General features: G+C 39.7%; 1 protein-coding gene across 1 annotated transcript; it reads right to left on the reverse strand.

The window, feature by feature from the left end:
- Positions 1-1,097: 1,097 nt before the first annotated feature.
- On the reverse strand, positions 1,098-11,489 carry PIGH (phosphatidylinositol glycan anchor biosynthesis class H). The gene is made up of 4 exons (XM_069077724.1): positions 11,233-11,489; positions 3,067-3,276; positions 2,307-2,390; positions 1,098-1,848 (listed from the first exon to the last, which is right to left on the reverse strand). Exons 1-4 carry the CDS (start codon positions 11,410-11,412, stop codon positions 1,756-1,758), a joined length of 567 nt encoding a protein of 188 aa, XP_068933825.1. The 5' UTR covers positions 11,413-11,489; the 3' UTR covers positions 1,098-1,755.
- Between the last annotated feature and the right edge of the window lie 7,771 nt (positions 11,490-19,260).

A 19,260-nucleotide genomic window follows, 5' to 3' on the forward strand; every position in this document is an offset into this window, starting at 1 on the left:
ACAAAGGCAGCTCTTTGTGAGGGAGCCAACTGATTTGATATCTTGACAGGCTAATCTACACAGATCACAGAAATCAAATTGTCAGAACCTATAAAGGTTTGTGTCCTCTATAATTAAGGGACAATTACTTCTTTAGTGAAAACCTAAATGATTCTCCATTTTTTCCCCTCAAATTCTTCACAAGATCCATAGCTGGCAATCAGTTTTCTTAGTAGGTCTTATAAATTACTAATCATAAGGTAAGCAGTATATATTCTAAGGAATCTTTCTAAGTATTCCTTGCCAGCATTGCTGTTCGTAGTCATCCCTCCAAAGGTTGTATGGGTGACCCTCAATTTTAAGATGGGGAAACAAGGTTGCAAAGTGACTTGGCAGAACATTATTCTCGACTTCAAGTATTATTTAATGGGCTATTCTATAGAAGGGGGATTAGACACATTCTATTTGGAAATGTGGAAGGAAGCTGTGGAAGATTTTTAGCTCAATACAAGGAAAGCTTTCTTAACATTTAAACTATAAAAATTGCAGTGGGCTGTCGGAAGTAGTGTGCTTCTTATCACTGAAAAGTCTTTGAGCAGAGGCTGGATGACATGAAGGAAATATTGCCTGGCATACAGTAAATGCTTAATAAGTGCTTTACTTGTTTATGGGATGCTTCTTTTGGGCTTCTGAAGTCCCTTCCAATTCTATGATTCTATGCGTTGTCTACTCTCTCAAACACTATAGGAGAGAAGTTATGTCTCTTAAGAAGAACTTTAGAGTTCCATCTAGAATTTGACTCCTGGGGCCACAAGGCTTAGGGAAGAACAAATCTCTATAGTTCTAGAGGTGTAATTTGCACCAACTTACTTGATCTGTCAAACTCTCCTGCCTATGAACATCTAAAATGGAGCTCAAATATTAGAGCTGAGTCAAGTATGGAAGAACCTGAAAACCTGAGACCTTCAGGCTTTTTGAAAACAGGCTACCAATTCTTGGCTTATCACCCATTCCCTCTAATCATGAGCTATAAAGAAGTCCTTCTAGTTTCTAGTTTCTGTTAGCAGAATAAAGGATTCTGCTTTCAGAATTCTACTACAAAGACAAAGCTACAGACATTGATTTTCCCAGTTCTATTTTATTAACAATCACTTTTATAAGAACACCTTGTTTTAACCTGGCTCCTTCCTCCCAAAGGGCTTTACCTCATTTTCATATCACTCATATTTTACCTCTCCCACACAATAAGACAGAATGAAGTTATCCCCATTTCACATTCATCCATGCCTTTCAACGGTTTTTAAGGTACTGAAGGAAGTACAAAAATAAGACACTGTTCCTGCTGTATAGGAAAGAAAACTAACATACAAGAAATAACCTGCATAACCTAACAGTGAATTAGTGGTGAAGACAGGATACAATCCAGACATTCCATCATTTATTCTAGTCCTCTGCACTCCCTGACTTCCATGTGGGTCATCATAGCTGGGTCTCACTGATGGTCTGGCACTTGTCATTTTGGACGGTGCCTGTGATTGTGCTGATAAAAGGAACTCCCCAGGCAGATACCTGCACTGCCTGAGGCCCTAAGAGGTCCAGTACTTCCCTGGGCACAGAGCAGACACAAGTCTTTTTAACTAAAAGGCCAACACTTTCTCCACTACACCATGGTGTCATGCCGTTTAGAACTGGCTAAAACAAATGAATGAATGGCTGTGGCTCCAGGATCTGGGATTATCTTGACAGAAAGCAGCATGGGAATCTGCTGGATGGAATTCATAGGCTTGTTGATGTGACCGCCTGGTGTGCTAAGATCTCTTGGCAGCTCCTGTATACTTCAATCAAGCAGTCCAGTCGGGGCTTGGCACTCTAAAGCCCAGCGAGGAGAAATACAGAGTTAGAACTAATGATTTTTGGAAGTTATTGGTACCTTGAAAGACAAACCAGCCCAGTCCACCAGTTTCACAAAAAGCTCTATATTCATGTGTAAACACTCTTTACCCATTAATTAATTCAAATATTTATTAAGTACCTATTGTGTGCCAAGTACTGTGGAGTTTCAAAGGTATATAAATCACCATATCTAGTGGCTCAAAGAGTTTAGCCCCGATCTGAATTTAAAAAGATAAAGCAGGGGTGGCTAGGTAGTGCAGTGAATAGAGCACCAACCCTGGAGTCAGGAGGACCTGGGTTCAAATCCAGTCTCAGACACCTAACATTTACTAGCCATGTGACCCTGAGCAAGTCACTTAACCACAACTGCCCTGCCTTCCCCCCTCCAAAATGCAAAAAAAAAAAAAAAAAAGATAAGGCATATCTGGGCTCACCTGGAAGACAGGCACTACTTGTGACACCCCCTGTGGTTCTACTGGGTCCTTCAGTAAAATGCACAGGTAGTAGATTACCTTTTGCTATAATAAATAAAGGGTAGAAACACAAATATATAATACACAGCTTTTTAGTGAGAGTCACCTTCAAAGGGCTACATTCCCAATAGATAACAAATATGTTTCAAGTGTATAAGACAGCAACAAGTTGGGGGAAAAGTGATAATAACATTTTCTAGACTGGCAATAGAGTAAGGTGACCCAGAAGCCAGGCTAGAGAGATGTCTGAAGTGCTAATTCCCTATTATTCATCTACAATAAAGGTAATAACAGACACCCTATTCCAGAGTTGTCACAAAAATAGAGTTTTGTAAACCACAGAGTCATATGTAAGTATGATTCTATAATTTTGCCTACATCATGAGGATGGTAGGCAAGTCACTCCAACTCTCTTGGCTTCACTTATAAATGAGAGAGTTGGATCTGATGATTTCCCTAAGGTCCCTTCTAGTTATGATATTCCATAAGCAAATAAGAACTTGATGCTTCTCTTTGGAGCTGGTCTTCTCAGTGAACAGAAAATAAAGCCTTCACTTTAAAAAGGTGCATGAATATTTTCTGGTCATTAAATGAAGGCTGAATCTACCTAGCACAGAAGTATCTTCAAGTCTAACTACACAGTCAATAATCCTCTGGATATTAAGGGTCTAAGAATATTCCAAAAGGTACATGCTTCAAGAGATGCCTGAAAAGTACTCACCATGTAAATGGCCTCATTGATGACAACATCCTTCACCTTGCCCATCTCAATGAAGGTTGTACTCTCTTTTCCTGAGGCATAGGATGAGGTCATCTGGATGCCAAGAGAGCCAATGATCAATAGGGTTTCTTGATCAATCTTGACAAAGTGGAGGTAACCAAGCAAACCTAAGAGAGTGATGAAGATAGCAGCAGAAAGGACCATAGTGTTCTAAGGAAAGAAGCCAAAAGGAGCCAATGAGAAAACTATACCAAATTTTATGTGTCCTCATTATCCCAGCTATGACAAAACAGGCACAACACCAAAAGATGGTGCCTAGGGTCCAGCAATGGGAAGGATAAGTTAAGAATTCCTATCCAGCAATACAAAGGAGACAAGGGAAATGAGAATAGAGGAAGAAAGAAAGAGAGAGAGAGAAAAAGAGAGAGAGAGGGAGGGAGGGAGGGGGAGAGAGAGAGAGAGAAAGAAAGAAAGAAAGAAAGAAAGAAAGAGGAAGGGAGAGAGAGAATGAGAGAAAGATAGAAAGAGGAAGGGAGAGAAAGAAAAAAATGAAGGAAGGAAAGAAAGAAAGAAAAGAGAAACAAAGAAAGAAAATAGTTTTCAAATTAAGCACCGAGGGGTGGCTAGGTGATATAGCGAATAGAGCACCAGCCCTGGAATCAGGAGGACCTGAGTTCAAATCTGCCCTCAGACACTTAACACTTACTAGCTGTGTGACTTTGCCCTGCCTTCCCCCTCTCCAAAAAAACAAAACAAATAAATTAAGCACTGAGATGCCATGAAGATTGTATGATGTAGCCTTTGCTCCATCATCAGTCTTAGAAGGTTCTCCTCCAAAGATTTCAATATTGGAACTTCAGACTTTTCCTTTTACTTCTCTCTAGTTGTCCCAGTGTTGCTTGAGCACAACTGGCTCATTCATTCATTTAGAATATAAGACTGCCTTACAGTATCTTAGGATACAGAAAGGAAAATTAGAGATCCATAATCATTACTTAAACTAATCAACTATAGTTTTACTCGTTAATTGGATGATTAGGGGGTTTTTCTGGTTTTTTTTTTTGGAAGGCAATTAGGGTTAAGTGACTTGCCCAAGGTTACATGGCTAGTAAAGTGTTATGTGTCTGAGGCCAAATTTGAACTCAGGTCCTCCTGACTCCAGGGCCGGTGCTAGGTTTTTAAGCTATTTCATGCTAGGACAACTACTCACACCTATAGTCCCAATCCTTGGCTTACTCAGTCTTTCGATTGCTGGCACCCAGAAATACTCCTCAGTTATATATCCAAACAGCTCTTTATATAACCACCCATCCCCTGAACTTCAATTCATTACGCATTTATTAAGTCATCAAACTAACAAGCAATTACTTAATGCCTACTATGTGCCAGGCACTGTGCTCGCAATCAAGTTATGGAGACAAAATTCAAACAACTATGTACAAACAAGAGATAGGATAAATTGTAGATAATCAACAGAAGGAATTGTAGCATTAAGAGGGATAAGAAAAGGCTTCTTGTAGAAAATGAGACTTTAAACTGAGACTTGAAAGAAGCCAGGGAAACCAGGAAGAAGAGGTGGGGAAGGAGAGAATTCCAAGCATTCGGAAGCCAGTGCCACTGAACTATATAATGCTATGGAAGAGGATAAAATGTAAGAAAACTGGAAAGGTATGAAGACTTTAAAAGTCAAAGGATGGTATATTTGATCCTGGAAGTAATAAGTCACTAGAGTTTGAGGAGGAACAGTCTCTGCACTTTGACAGCTGAATGGAGGAAGGACTGGAGTGAGGTGAGACTTAGGGCAGGGAAACAAACTTGGCAGGCTATTGTAATAATCCAGGTGTAAGGTAATAAAGACCTGTGCCAGGATGGTGGCACTGTCAGAAAAATACATAGCCCCTGCTATGTACCAGGTGCTGTGCTAAGCACTAGGTATACAAAGAAAGGTAAAAGACAGTCTCTGTCCTCAAAGAGCTCACAGAAATGAGGGAGACAGCATGCAAATAACTACATACAAGCAAGAAATATACAGGATAAACTGAAAATAATCAACAGAGGGAAGGCACTAGTATTAAGAGGAATCAGAAAAGGCTTCCTGTAGAAGGTGGGATTTTAGCTGGGACTGAAGGAAGCTAGGAAATGGGGATGCAGAGGGAGAGAATTCCAGAATGACGTATTACATCACTATCATATGAGACACAGCTGAAGGACCTGGGAATGGTTGCTTGAAAAAGACTTATAGGAAACAAGATAATTGTCTTCAAAAAGGGCTGTCATATGGAAGAAATACTCAACTTTTTCTATGTAGTTTCATATGACAGAACTAGGACCAATGTATCAGTTATATGAAGGAAGATTCAACTCAATACTCTAATGCTCTAGTTTCCAAATTCAACTCAATACATGAATTTTGTACAAAGAGATCCAAAATTAAATGGGCTACCTTGTGAAGGTGTAAATTTCCTGTCACAGGACATATTTAAGCAAAGTTTAGAATAACAACTATTAGGGATGTTGTAAAGGAGATTCCTGTGTGGACAGTAGATTGGTCTGGATGACCTTCTCAACCAAAGGTTGAGGTTATGACCAGACAGCTATCAGCTCAAGGCCTCATTTCTAAAATATATAGACAACTGAGCCAAATTTATATGAATACAAGTCATTCCCCAATTGAAAAATGGTCAGAGAATATGAACAGGCAATTTTCAGATGAAGAAATTAAAGCTATCTATAATCACAAGAAAAAAATGCTCTCAATCACTATTGATTAGAGAAATACAAATCAAAACAACTCTGGGGTATGACATCACACTTATCAGATTGGCTAATATGACAAAACAGGAAAACGATAAATATTGGATGTGAGAAAATTGGAACACTAATACATTGTTCGTAAAGTTATGAACTGACCCAACCATTCTAGAGAGCAATCTGGAACTATGCCCAAAGGGCTATAAAACTGTGCATACTCGGCTGTGGCCGCTGTTGCCACCCCTCGATGTCGCTGCTGCCTTTAAATGCTCGGGCTTGGCGTCGCCGCTGCTGCAGCGGCGGCGGCGGGCTGGGCAGGGCTCCAGCTCCTCAGCGCTGGCGGCGGCGGCAACGGCTGCTGCTCAGGATGAGGGCTGCCATGGCTCTACTCACCATGCTTGCCAGCCTGCTCCTCTTCCTGTACCTCCTGTGACTCACAGCCGACGGGCACCTGAGCTCCAGGGACTGGAAGGGCGAAGCCAAGAAGGCTATCAACTTTAGCCCCGAAATGCCCAGGAGGCTCGCCTTCCCTTTGGCACCAGCCGCCCTCCCGACAAACAGCACAAATCTGAGTATAAAAAAAGCCGCTTCACCTGCCACCAGAATGCAAAAATCTACAAGAAACACTTTGGTCTTCATTTATGAAAAAGAAAAGATATTCTCTCTGAATTATCTTGAAAATTGACTCCTGAGTGCCAGTGGCCAATATTGTAATGTCTGCAGCGTCAATTTCTACATGAAGTCAATCAGGTCCTCTTCCCAAAATCCAGCTTCTTAAGGACTAACCTCATTTCCTCAGCACTGATGTGGATAAGTTCAGATGTGACAATTTCACAGCCATCGGCAATGAGGATGTATCAGCTTAGAAACTGCAGCAGTTCTGTTCTATTTTGTGTCTACTTGTCCTTTCCTTCCAATTTATATATGTGTGTATATATAAACAATAAATAAAAGCATAAATATAAAAAAAACTGCATACTCTTTGATTCAGAAATACCACTACTAAGTCTGCATCCCAAAGAGACCATAAAAAAGGAAAAAGACCCACATGTACAAAAATATTTATAGCAGCTCTTTTCATGGTGGCCAAGAATTAGAAATTGAGGGGATGGACATCAACTGGAGAATGGCTGAACAAGTTATGGTATATGAATATAATGGAATACTGTTGTACCATAAGAAATGATGAGCAGGTAGATTTCATAAAAACCTGGAAAGACTTACATGAATTGATGCTGAGTGAAGTACACAGACTTTGTACATGTACATGTACGCATAACATTGTACATAGTAACAGCAACAGTGTGATAGATTAAGCTCTTCTCAGCAATGCAAGGATCTAAGACAATTCCAAAAGACTGATGAAAATGCTATCCACATCCAGAGAAATAACTATGGAGTCTGAATGCAGATTGAAGCATACTATTTTTTCTTTCTTATGGTTTTTCCCTTTTGTTCTGATTCTTCTTTCATAACATGACTAATGTTGATATATGTTTATAATGATTATACATGCCTATGTACATTGCCGATATCAGATTGCATACTGTCTTGGGGAAGGGGGAGAAGACACAGCGGGAAATTTATAACTTATGGAAGTGAATGTTGAAAACTAAAAATAAATAAATAATTTTTAAAAATAAAATAAAAATAGCTACCAGTCACTTACACAAAAACATTAATAAGGTCATTTGGAAGCATGGGGCTCTTCAAGGAGCAGGAACTGTCCTATCATGTAGTGCTTACAATGAAAGGTTGGGGCAGCACTGGTGCCTAGGGAAGAAAATCACACTGGGTTGTCTAAAGATGGTCCTGTTCAGGAAAGAAAAGAAAAACTATTTATCTATATGGTCCCAGGACTCAGAATTCAGGCAAGTAGTATTACAATATAGGTTGAGTAGTTTTTGTGAGTAAGCCTGAGAACCTTACCACCATCTAACACATTATGTCAATTTCTTTTAAAAAGTTTTAAACATACTTTCTACTGAGCTTTTGGAATGTGTCTAAATTAGAAAATACCTAATTCTCCATCTATGGTACTTAAGGTTTTTTTAAATAAGGCATGCCTAAAAAAGGTAATACAACCTTAGCCTGTAATAATTTAAGTATAATATTCATATTACAGAAAGTAAAGGCCATAGGATTTAAAGATATAAGGAACTTTGGAGATTATCTAAACACCTAATTTTCAGATGAAAAAACTGAATGAAAACTCAAGAGGCTAAGTAAAATTGCCCAACATTACACAGGTAGTAAGGGTGTTAGGTCACTTCTGGAGTGTTGTGTTTAATTTAATTTATTTATTTATTCTTTAATTGTTTGTTTCCTTTTTGTTTACAGGAGTCAATTCCACAATTCCCTGAGTTTCACATTTTGTCCCCTTTCCTCCCCTCCCCCCCATGGTGTCATGTAGTCAAGTACAGGATCTGTAAATACTTTCACATTATACATTAGTCAGGTTATAAAGACGGATTGTATCAGATGGAATGAAGAATGGTAAAAAGGACATAAAACCAAACAAGAGAAGGAAAAAGATCAGGTATTTTGCTTCTACCTGGATATAAATTCAGTTCTTTCTAGTTCTTTCTCTGGATGCACATATTTCTCTCCATCATGAGTCTTTTGGGATTGACTTATATCACTGCATTGCTGAGAAGGGTCCAGTCTATCAAATATCAAAGTTGGTCATCACACATATGTTGTGTCTGTAATTGTGTACAAATTTCTCCTGGTTCTACTCTTCTCACTCAGCATCAGTTTGTATAAGCCTCTCCAGGTAAATATGAAGACCATCTGCTCCTCATTTCTTATAGCACAATAGTATTCCATAACATGCATATACCACAGCTTGTTCAGCCATTCCCCAATTGATAGGCACCCCCTTAATTTCCAATTCTTTGCCACCACAAAAAAAGCTGCTATAAACATTTTTGTACATATGGGTCTTCCTCCCATTTCTATGATCTCTTTGAGATAAAACCCTAGAAGTGGTATTGCTGGGTCAAAGGATATGAAAGCATTTACAGCCCTTTGGGCATAATTCCAGATTGCTCTCCAGAAAGGCTGGATCAGTTCGTTTTGTTTCATTTTAATGAGCCAACTGGAGTTATTAAAAGGAGTGAAGGAAACTAGGTGGCAGAAAGGTTAGAACGCTGGACTTGGAGTTAGGAAGACCTAGGGTCCAATCTTGCCAGTGGTTGGTTAGGTTACTAGCTCTGTGACACTGGGAAAAAAGTCACTTAATGTCCCTCAGTCTCAGTTTCCCCATCTGCAAAATGGATAACAGCCCCTACCCTGCAGGGCTGTTGTGAGGTAAAAATAAGATAATACATGTAAAATGCCTGGCAAGCCTTAAAGTACTAAATGTTACATATTAGAGGACTATGTGACACAGCAGAAGTCACTTAACCTCTCTACGAGCCTCAGCAAATAAGTCAGTCCTAAACAGTTGCCTAAGTTAGAGTAATAGTAGATAACTAAGACATGGAAAGCAGGGGGGAGGAGAGGTGACCAGGATAGAGACAGATCAGAAAACCACATATCATAGAAGAATGGGTTGCATCTGTCTGAGGAAGAATAAAAATCAGAGGCATTAATACTAGCTGTCTCCAAACACTTAAAGGGCTGTCCAGTAGAAAAAGTTATAGATTTATTCTATGTTGTACCAAAAGGCTAAACTAGAAAGAAGAAAGCTGTGGTAAATCAATCAACCACCATTTAGTTAAGATCCACTGTGCTAAATATTGGGAATACAATGAAAACATCAAAATAATCCCTGCCCTCAAGGAGTTTGCATAAAATCTATTTTATGAAGGAAAACAACATAAGTAAATATAAAATGTAGATTCAATAAATATGAGTTAACCTGGAGGGAAGGGGGCTGGAAATCAGGCAAAATCTGATATAGGAAGTGACACCTAATCTGGGTTTTCAAAGTCTAAAAGGAGGCCTTGAGAAGGTAATGTGTTCCAGGAATAGAGGACAGCTTGTGTAAAGGAATGGAGACAAGAGGTGGGGTATCTTGTTTGAGGAACAGCTGGTTAGGCTGGATTGTAGAGTAAATGGAATAATATGTAAATCTGGAACGATAGGCTGGAACTAGACTATGAAGAGTTTTAAATGTCAAATTCGAGTTTATATTTTGTTTTAAAAGGCAATGGAGGGAACTGGAAAAGCACTGCAATGCTACTCAACTGCCTCATGTACAAAATTCATTACTACTGCTTTGGAAAGGTTTTCACTAAAGCCAAGCCAATCCAAAGCTTTTGATAGGATCAGAAATGCTGAGATCAGTAACAGGTTTTAAGCCTGATGTCCTAGAAGAAGCATATTCTGATATGATTCTGACACATGACAGTTCCTACTCAAGTTGGAACACTGGCTAGTCAAAGACATTATTAATCATCACCTTTGCCTCCAACATGCAGTGAACTGAATTCATCTTTATCCAAAAGTTACACATTGTTTTCACATGGAGTTTGTCAAAACAGGGCAGAATGAGATGCAAATTACCTGCTAATTTTGCCTTGGGCAGTACAGGCTGAAACAAGTGTAATTCCTTTTGTAATTATAAGCTGGTTGTGGAATGAAACGTTGGCTAGCTTTGTAACAGTCAATTAAAGAGGTAAGAAAAAAATTTTCTTAAATAAAGCTAATGGAAAGCTTTCTAGGGAGATAGCCAGACCTCTGCTTTAGGAATACACTTTGGCAGTTCACAGGATAATTCCCAATGACCTCAGAAATCAGGTCTATCATTTTACAGATGGGTGCCACACGTCTTATTTTAAAGTTTAGAGTCTAGTTCTTCCTTATTTCCAAACCCAACGCCAAGGTTCTATCCCAGTGCAAGGGGCCTTTCTGGCCCCTGCCCCCAGCCACCCACCCCACCACCTTCCCTCTGAGATGAACTCCCATTTATGCGATATATATTTATCTTGTACATTTATTTTGCGTGTCGTCATCTCCACTAGAATGCAAGCTCCATAAAGGCAGGGATTCTTTTTGCCTTTCTTTGTATCCCCACAGAGCCTGGTACACACATTGACCGATTTAAATGCTTGTTGACTATGCCACCGTTTTAGCTCCACAAAAGGAGTATCCTTCTATCAAATAGCTATCCAACAATAGTAACAACAACTAACATTTATATACGACTATGTGCCAGTCACTATAAGCGCTTTACAACTATTATCTGATCCTTATAACAACACTGGGAGGAATGTGCTATATTATTACTATTCCCATTTTACAGATGAGGAAACTGAGGCAAACGGAGGTGAAGTGCCTTGCCCAAGGTTAGTGCCCCAGCTAGTCAGCATCCCACGCCTAGCAGGTGGAAGTGAGAATCCAGCTGGGGCAGAAGGGGAGGGTGGCCAGCATCTGGAGCCCGGCCAGAGGGGAGGGCAGGGCCCGTACCTGGCAGAGAGTGAAGAGCCCGTAGGCCACCAGCCACACTGTGCAGGTGGCGGCGGTGAGCGAGCGTAGCGAGAGCCTCGGGCAGCCGAGGCAGAACTCCCGGCAGGAGGGGGAGTAGTAGCGGCGCTGGAGAGCCAGGCAACCGCCATCGATATCCGAGAAGCTACGTTGCTCCTCCATAGGCCCCAGCCTACCTCTACACAAACTCGCGGCGAAACCACGCCCACTCTCCGATACGCACTTCCGGAAGTGGGCCAATTCGGCCCCGCCTCCGCCCTGGTCTCGCGATTCTTCGAGGAAACTTGCGCTGAGAAGGTGGCAGAGGGTTTTTGTGGTTGTGACGCGTCTCCCGCTTTGAAAAACGGTCCCCCGAGGTTCCACTTCCGTTTCCTCGGGTTATCAAGGTGCGGAGCGAAGGCAGCCACCTCTTGGCCTTGCTTTTTGAGCCTCTTAGGCTAAACGTGCGGAAACCACCAGACTTCAAAATTACAAAACCGCCTACCTTGGCCTGTGGCGGTTCGAGCTTTGCGAAAGCTCCGGTTCCCCCAGCCTGAGGTAGAGAGGCCAGAGGATGAGGCCGAGTTGCGGAGCCTCGGATCAGGGAAAAAGAAGCCTCGAATCCGGAAGGAGGGTGGTTTGTGAATACTGCTGTCTGCAAGGGGGCTTCGAGTTCTGCACCTCAGGGCATGTAGGAATGATTAGTTATGCTCCTCAAAGGGAGTATCATTTCAGTAGTGGATGCCCAGATGTAAAGATGGTGAGCGGAGTTACACAATGTTCAGATTGGCAAAGCCACCACTAGTGGGGAGAAATCATGAAGTATATTGACTCTGGCATGCCACCTTACAGCAAACTGCCCTCAGTTTTGTTTTTTTCCATCCAAAATAACAGCTGAACAAAAGTCAATTTAGAACTGAAGACTGTATCCCTACTGAACAAATAAGCTGGACTGAGGCTTTGTCTGGTAGAGCTAACAGTTTACAGATAGGCACCAAGGAACTAATTAAATAACAGAGGCTGTATTTCACAATATGCCAAATGTTGGAAGTATTGGTGGTATAATGGAAACAACACAGGATTAGAATCTAGACTAGAGTCCTGGTTCTGCTACTTAAGTAGCTATGTGACCTTGGGCAAGTTACTTTTTTTAGGGCCTCAGATTTCTCATTTATAAAATTGAGAGGGTTGGCACAAATGATTTTTTAGGGTCCTTTCTAGCTCTAACATTGTGTGTATATGTTTGGTTTCTAATTGGTATTCCTCCATAATCTTATTCTCTGGTTGTTGGTGTTTTAGAAGAATCATCTCTTTTGAGATGCCATGTTTTATTTCTGTACCCTGAGTGAAGTAACAAAAAAAAGCCCTTTGAGAAAACTGCTAACCACTTTTTTTAGTACATAATTGTGAATTAAAAATAGTCTTATCAGTGAAAGTACTTTTATAAAAGAGTGAATGTTCTTGAGCATAAATGATGCTGAAAAAAAGTCTTTTAAACCTTTTCTATTCAATTAAATTTCAGCATGTCAAGTTCTCTTATAGAATCTGACTCATTAAAATTCAACTACTTGCTACTTCCTTGGCCCCCAACTAGAGTGTAAGAGGTAACAAAATCTAAATAGGGAACAGTCTGAGATCTCTTAAAAACTTGCACATCAAAGCCTCCTAGAGAATACAAGAGGGCAACTTCTATACAGCAGCAAGAGATTGGCATTTTGTCAGATCTCTTTAGTAAACAGATTTTTCAAGTCCAAAAGTCTGTATAAATAATAGCCAAAGGACACATCCAACTCCTTACTCAGCTGAGTTTAACAGTAATCAACCACAAACATTTATTGCAGCCTACTGTGTGCGGTGTTCTAGGACAGGTGTTAAGGGTTAAACATAAACTAGACAAGTAGCATGAAAAACACCCTTTTGCCTCTTGAGCTCTCTTCTCTCTTCAGGCCTGGAAGCCTGAACATTACCTGTCAACCAGGGTAATGGCATTTCTCCTGCTTGACCAGGCTGATCAAGTCCTGTTCCTAGGGTACCTCCATTTCATACCTCTAGCCACCAAGTCTTCAGTTAGACTGGAATCTTCATGATGATGGAGATCTTCCTCTGGAAACATTGGCTCCCAAAGGTTCCTTTACCTAATACTGCTGGTAATCATCAAAGAAACCTGCAAACCACTCTCCTTGTGCCAGAAGGTCCCTTCACAGCCCTCCTCTAGTAAGAGAAAAATGGCCCAAGTATACCAGAGAATTAGATTATTTATGGTAAGGCCTAACAATTCAGGAGGTAGCAAATGTTTTCATGACTCATCTCTAAGAAAAGCCCTACCTCTCCATGGGAGAGAAACATGACTCTAGTATACCAGAGAAGACTAGTAGTGACTAGGCCAGGCCCTGTTTCAAAATCCTTTCCCTCCCCCACTGCCAAGAAGTATACTAGCCTCATTGTCCCTGAAGGGAGCCTTTGAAAGCCCCCTTTGTAGCCATACCCTGATGAAATGAACATATGCTTTGAGTATGTCAGAAAATTAGACCATTTATGGCAAAGCCAAATCCTAATGGTGCTACTAGACCCAACAAGCATTTTTATGACCAAATATGTTTGAAAATCCTCAGTTTTTGACATTTCTAGTTAAGATAGGATTGTGAAAGGTTGTAGAGAATCCCACATAAAGCCTAAGCAATATCTGAAAAAGATCCCAGAAATACCAACGACAAAACAAGAAACAGAGTTTTTCTACCCAGGCCACAATGTTACAAAAAGATAGCAAGGAACTACTAAAGGCCAGGAGAAGAAGTGAGGAAAGAAAGTGGGCTCAGATAAAGGTAGAAACATTCACAAGTGGTTAAGAGGAGCCCCACCAGAAAGCCTAAACAAGCAACCAAAAAGGAACTTGAAGCCAGCCACAATTGTGAACAGAGACTTTTATAAGCCAACTGAAGAGCTTCAGCAATTGTAAACATAAAGCTAGATCCTTACCCAGGCAGCATAGAATAGCAGCAGAAAGACAGAACCTCCAGAAGTTACTGCACAGGGAGACAGGACCTAGTACTTAAAACACTGGGGGCCACAGCAGATTATGGGGCCAATATACTGCCTGGACACTAAAGCTAGAAGGACCACATGAAACCATCTGATACCAGTGTGATTTTTTTTAACAACCCACTTGAGTCTGTTAGGGCCCAAAAAGTAGAGAATGAACAATTGATTGGGGATCATGAAAGGATGAAGCAGAACCTGACCAAGACTAGAATCTACAATGAACTAAGTCATTGAATTTTCCCTCAATATCAGACATGCCATTTGCAGCAGTGTCAGCATTTAAAAGAAGGAAATGGTACCAAACAAGGACTACCTAACTAAGAGTATCAGAAGGGGTAGACCCAAGTCACAAAAATCCCAGTCCAAGAACTGAGGATAAAAAACAAAAATACAATATAAGAAATACTGTGGGTTAAGAGAAACCCAAAAGAGAGTAACCCAACAATTACTACAAGCAAAACCTCAGAAAAAAACAACTCTGAGATTCCACTTCACATTCATTAGATTGGCAAAAAAGACAAAATAATTGTTGGAGGGAGGCACACTAATGCACTGTTGGCAAAGTTGTGCGGTGTTAAAACCATTTTGGAAGGCAGTTTGGAATTGGAGCTATATCCCAAAATTTATACTTTGAGCCACTGATTTCATTACTAATCTTCAAAACCCCAAATAGGTCAAAGAAGATAAACCATATATACAAAAAAATATTGTTACTTGTTGTAAGAGACTGGCTTAGTTTGCCATTTCCTTCTCCAGTTCATTTTTACAGAATGAGGAACTGAGACAAACTAGGTTAAGTGACTTGTTCAGGGTCACACAGCTGGTAAGTGTCAGGCCAAATTTGAACTTGAAGATGAGTCTTCTGGACTTCAAGCCAAGCAGTCTATCCACTGTGCTACCTAACTGCCCCCAAAAAATGCATTTTATGCATTTTTATTACTGCAAATTAAGAGGAGGAAGAGAGAGGGGTAGTGATTGCTCATCAGTTGGGGAATAGCTAAACAAATTATGGTGTATAAGTATAGTATTGCTCCTTAAGAAATGACAAAAGAGGAGCGGCCAGGTGGCTTCAGTGAGTAGAGAACGGGCCCCAGTGTTGGGATGATCTGGGGATCGAATCCGGGCTCAGATACTTAGCACCACACCCAGAAATAACTGGCCATGTAACCTTGAGCAAGTTATTTAACCCCAATTGCTTTAAAAAAAAATGACAAAAGAGACTTATTAAAAAAAAAAAGAATTGTGTGAACATGCAGAGTGAATTGAACAAAACCAGGTGAATAATTTTTATAATTACAACATTGTAAAGAAAAACAACTTTGAAAAACTTAAGACTAATCAACACTTAAGAACTCTGATCAATTAGGACTCTTAGATCAATGATGAAGTATACTGCCTACCTCTTGGGTTTTAGATGGACTTAGACCTGATAGACTTAGAAACGATGAATGATACATTTTCAGGCATGGGTAAAGTGTGGATTTGTTTTGTGTGACTATACTTGTTATAAAGAAGCACTTTGGGTGGGGGCAGGAATGGGGCAATGTGGAGATAGTGATATTAAAATGAAGAAAGAAAAGATCAATGAATCATTAAAAAAAGAACAGAAAGATGTTCAGAAGAGGGCACAGACAAGTAGAGCACTACATAGAGAAACTATGTAGAAGTAATATTTTTAAGTATGAAATATTACAAAAAATAAGTTGTACTTCCTAGGGATTCATGTTTTATATGCAGTTCTCTTTTTCTATTCTATATGGAGGCAAATGCAGGTATTTATTGATGTTTGTAATGTTCATAATAATAAAAAGGACAATTATTTTTAAAAGAAAATCTCTATTTCCTCCATTCATCTCCAGAGGTAAATGATCCCTGACCTCATGAAAGTACTGATATAAAGGAGATTGTTTTTTAAGTACTGGTTGGACTAGACATCTATCAAGTTCCTTTCTGGCTCTGAAATTGATTCTGTCATAAGCCAATAGTAGAAAAGCTCACTTGTAAAAAGAGATATGATACCATTGGTTTTGTTTTCTTTTGTTTTTTAAACAGTACAATAGCTAGAATATGGTGTTTCATTGCAATTATCAGATGACAACTGTTTAAACTACTTGAAAATGGGGCAACAGTTTCTTTGTATTTTTCTCAATTTGCACTTAATACCCATATTTCTGAAAATATGGACATTGAAGAAAAACAAGCTGGGGAAACAAATTCCAGGAATTCAATTAGGTCAATATAAGTCTATGAGACTGCCTTCAAAAACTTGAACTGCCCATTAAAGATGTAAAAGGGGTTAAATGGCATCTTTTTAGAAGCTTTACTTGGCACAATTCACCCCTCTTTTAAAGATGGAGGCTAGTTTCTAGATGTGCTATAGGACCCCTGACTCACCAATTCCTCAGCTTCTCCAGTTTTGACCCAGCTCATTGACCACATATCTGTATGATCTTCCTGCCACCCAGAATTGGTTTTTGCCTACAACTTTCTTTTCCCCTGCTTGGCTTCTTACTCTAGTGTGCAATAATCCAGGTCCCTGATCCCTTCTCTTATTGACCTTACCTTGGATCCCTCCTGATATCAAGGCTCAGACCTTATTAGCCAGGCTCAATGCCTGCACCTAGAGGTTCCTAGACCTCCAAGGCATTCCAACATAACTATTACCTACAGGATAATATTTTGGCCCCGTTCTATGTGACTCTGGTGACATGCTTAGCAAATTTTCAGATGCTGTTACTGTGTAACATGAAGGCATTATGAAATGATCCTTAATCCTTAAAAATAAAGATAACCTACATTTGTAGTGCCTCATAGACTCATTCATTCCCTCAAAACAACTCTCAAATACTCAAAAAATATTCTTATATTATTCAAGTAAATGGTACAGGTATTATTTCCATTTTATAGATGAAGAAACTGAGGCTCAAAATGGGTATAATAACTTTCAAACCGCTAAAAATCCAGGATTCTGAGACCAAGTCTAGTGCTTTTCCCATATACTTATTGGGCTTTTGGGGGAGGGGAGGGGAATGCAATTTGCTACACCATTTACCCAAAAAAAATTTTAAATCAGAGAATTTACAAGCCTCTATAACAAATATACAATACTCAATTTCCAATGGCTAAATGATGGAAAGAGAAGAATAGAATAGAGGGAATACAAATTATAAATAAACATTTAAGAAACATTAAGCCTTGGGAGTTGGAGCCAAGATGGCAGAGTAAAAGCAGGGACTTGCTTGAGCTCTCCCCCAAACCCCTCCAAATAACCTCTAAAAAATGACTCTAAACAGAGTCATTCTGTAACAGAGAGAAGAACAGTTTGGATTGCTGAGTAAAAGATGGGAATATTGTAATGTCTGATGAGGCTGGGAAAAAAAGGTGGAGTCCAGGTTATACAGGACTTTAAGAGTTTAACTGATATCCAATTGATAAATGTAATGCCACGAACAAGCAGCTTTCCAGAAGAATGCTACTGTGATCAGCTTTTAAGGTTCTGATTACACAGTATAGTGATTACTCTATTCCATGACAAAAGCAAAACATCCACAGAAAATCAAGGTACAGCATTCACACAATATTACAACTTATCACAGAAAATCACAATATAATATTCACAACATAGTCTCAAAGTAAAACAGTCACTCTTAAGTTAACTCAATCAGTCACTTATCAGTAGTCTCAAAGTACATAGTCAAAGTCTTCCACTCATGGGGCAAAGTCTTGATTAACTCAATAAGTCACTTATCAGTCTTCCACTCTTGGGGCAAAATCTTGATTAATTCAGTCACTTATTCAGCAAAGTCTTATTAAGTATCATACACAAAACCCTCCACCCCTTAGGTCACTAGTAAACTATAATTCCATAATTACTCAGTACCCAAGGAGAAGTCTTTTCATCTTGACTTGGGGCCTATTCTGAGATTCCCTGGATCCCCTTCCATGGTCCCAGATGCTACCTGGATTCATCAGACTGTCACTTGGGTTCAATGGCAGACAGCTCCCAGTTCCTTGACCAGCTCTCTGCACAGGTCCTGCTCCACAGTGAAGTTCACAGGGTCTGGTCCATGTTAGATCCTTCACCATTGCTGCTCCAGGGAATTCAAGGTTCAACCAAGCCACAAACAAAGTCTCAACATCCCAGTCATGCTTCCTCAGTCACCTGGGCTCCTGTGCTCCTGGGCTCCTGGGCTTCCGGGCTCCCATCCAGAAGAAGCACCACCACCACAAGCTCCCAGGAAATTCTGGCTCAGTTCTCCATTCTTCTGTAGCTGCTCTGCCACCAGATCTTAGTCTCAACTTACAAGGAAGCAAAGATGGTCAATTCTCAACACAACATGTATTATTTATCATACAGGCTTTCTTGAAATGAAAATTTATTGTTACATATTTTGAATCCTCTCATATTCTGTTATGCACACAACATGCCTTTTTTTCTTCTTAACTTTGTATTTAAGTTCCAATATTTAAGTTTATGATATGTTTTTGTTTCTTTTCTCTATTCCATATTTGTGTTCAGGCATTTGAGTCTAAAATAAAATTTAAAAAAAACAAAAGTACGCATGTGTACAAAAATATTTATAGTAGCTCTTTTTTTGGCAGACAAAGTATTGGAAATTGAGGGGATATTCATCAAGTGGGAAATGCCTGAACAAGTTGTGGTATATGAATGTAATGAAATATTATTGTGCTATAAGAAATGATGAACAGGTGGACTTTAGGGAAACCAGGAAAGACTTATATGAATGAGGCTGAGTGAGAGTAGTAGAACCAGGAGAACATTGTACACAGTAACAGCCACAGTGTGTGAGGACTGATTTTGATAGATTTAGCCTTTCTTAGCAATGCAAGGACCTAAAACAATTCCAAAGAATACATGATGGAAAATGCCAGTCACATCCAGAGAAAGAACTATGGAGTCAGAATGTAGAACTAAGCAGACTATTTATTTCGTTTCTTGTTTTATTTTGATTTTTTTTCTTTCTCATTGTT

Source organism: Petaurus breviceps, unplaced genomic scaffold, assembly GCF_028583685.1.
Source record: "Petaurus breviceps papuanus isolate PSGF00001 unplaced genomic scaffold, PetGlider_PUasm1.0 90994, whole genome shotgun sequence".
Classification (NCBI taxonomy): domain Eukaryota; kingdom Metazoa; phylum Chordata; class Mammalia; order Diprotodontia; family Petauridae; genus Petaurus; species Petaurus breviceps.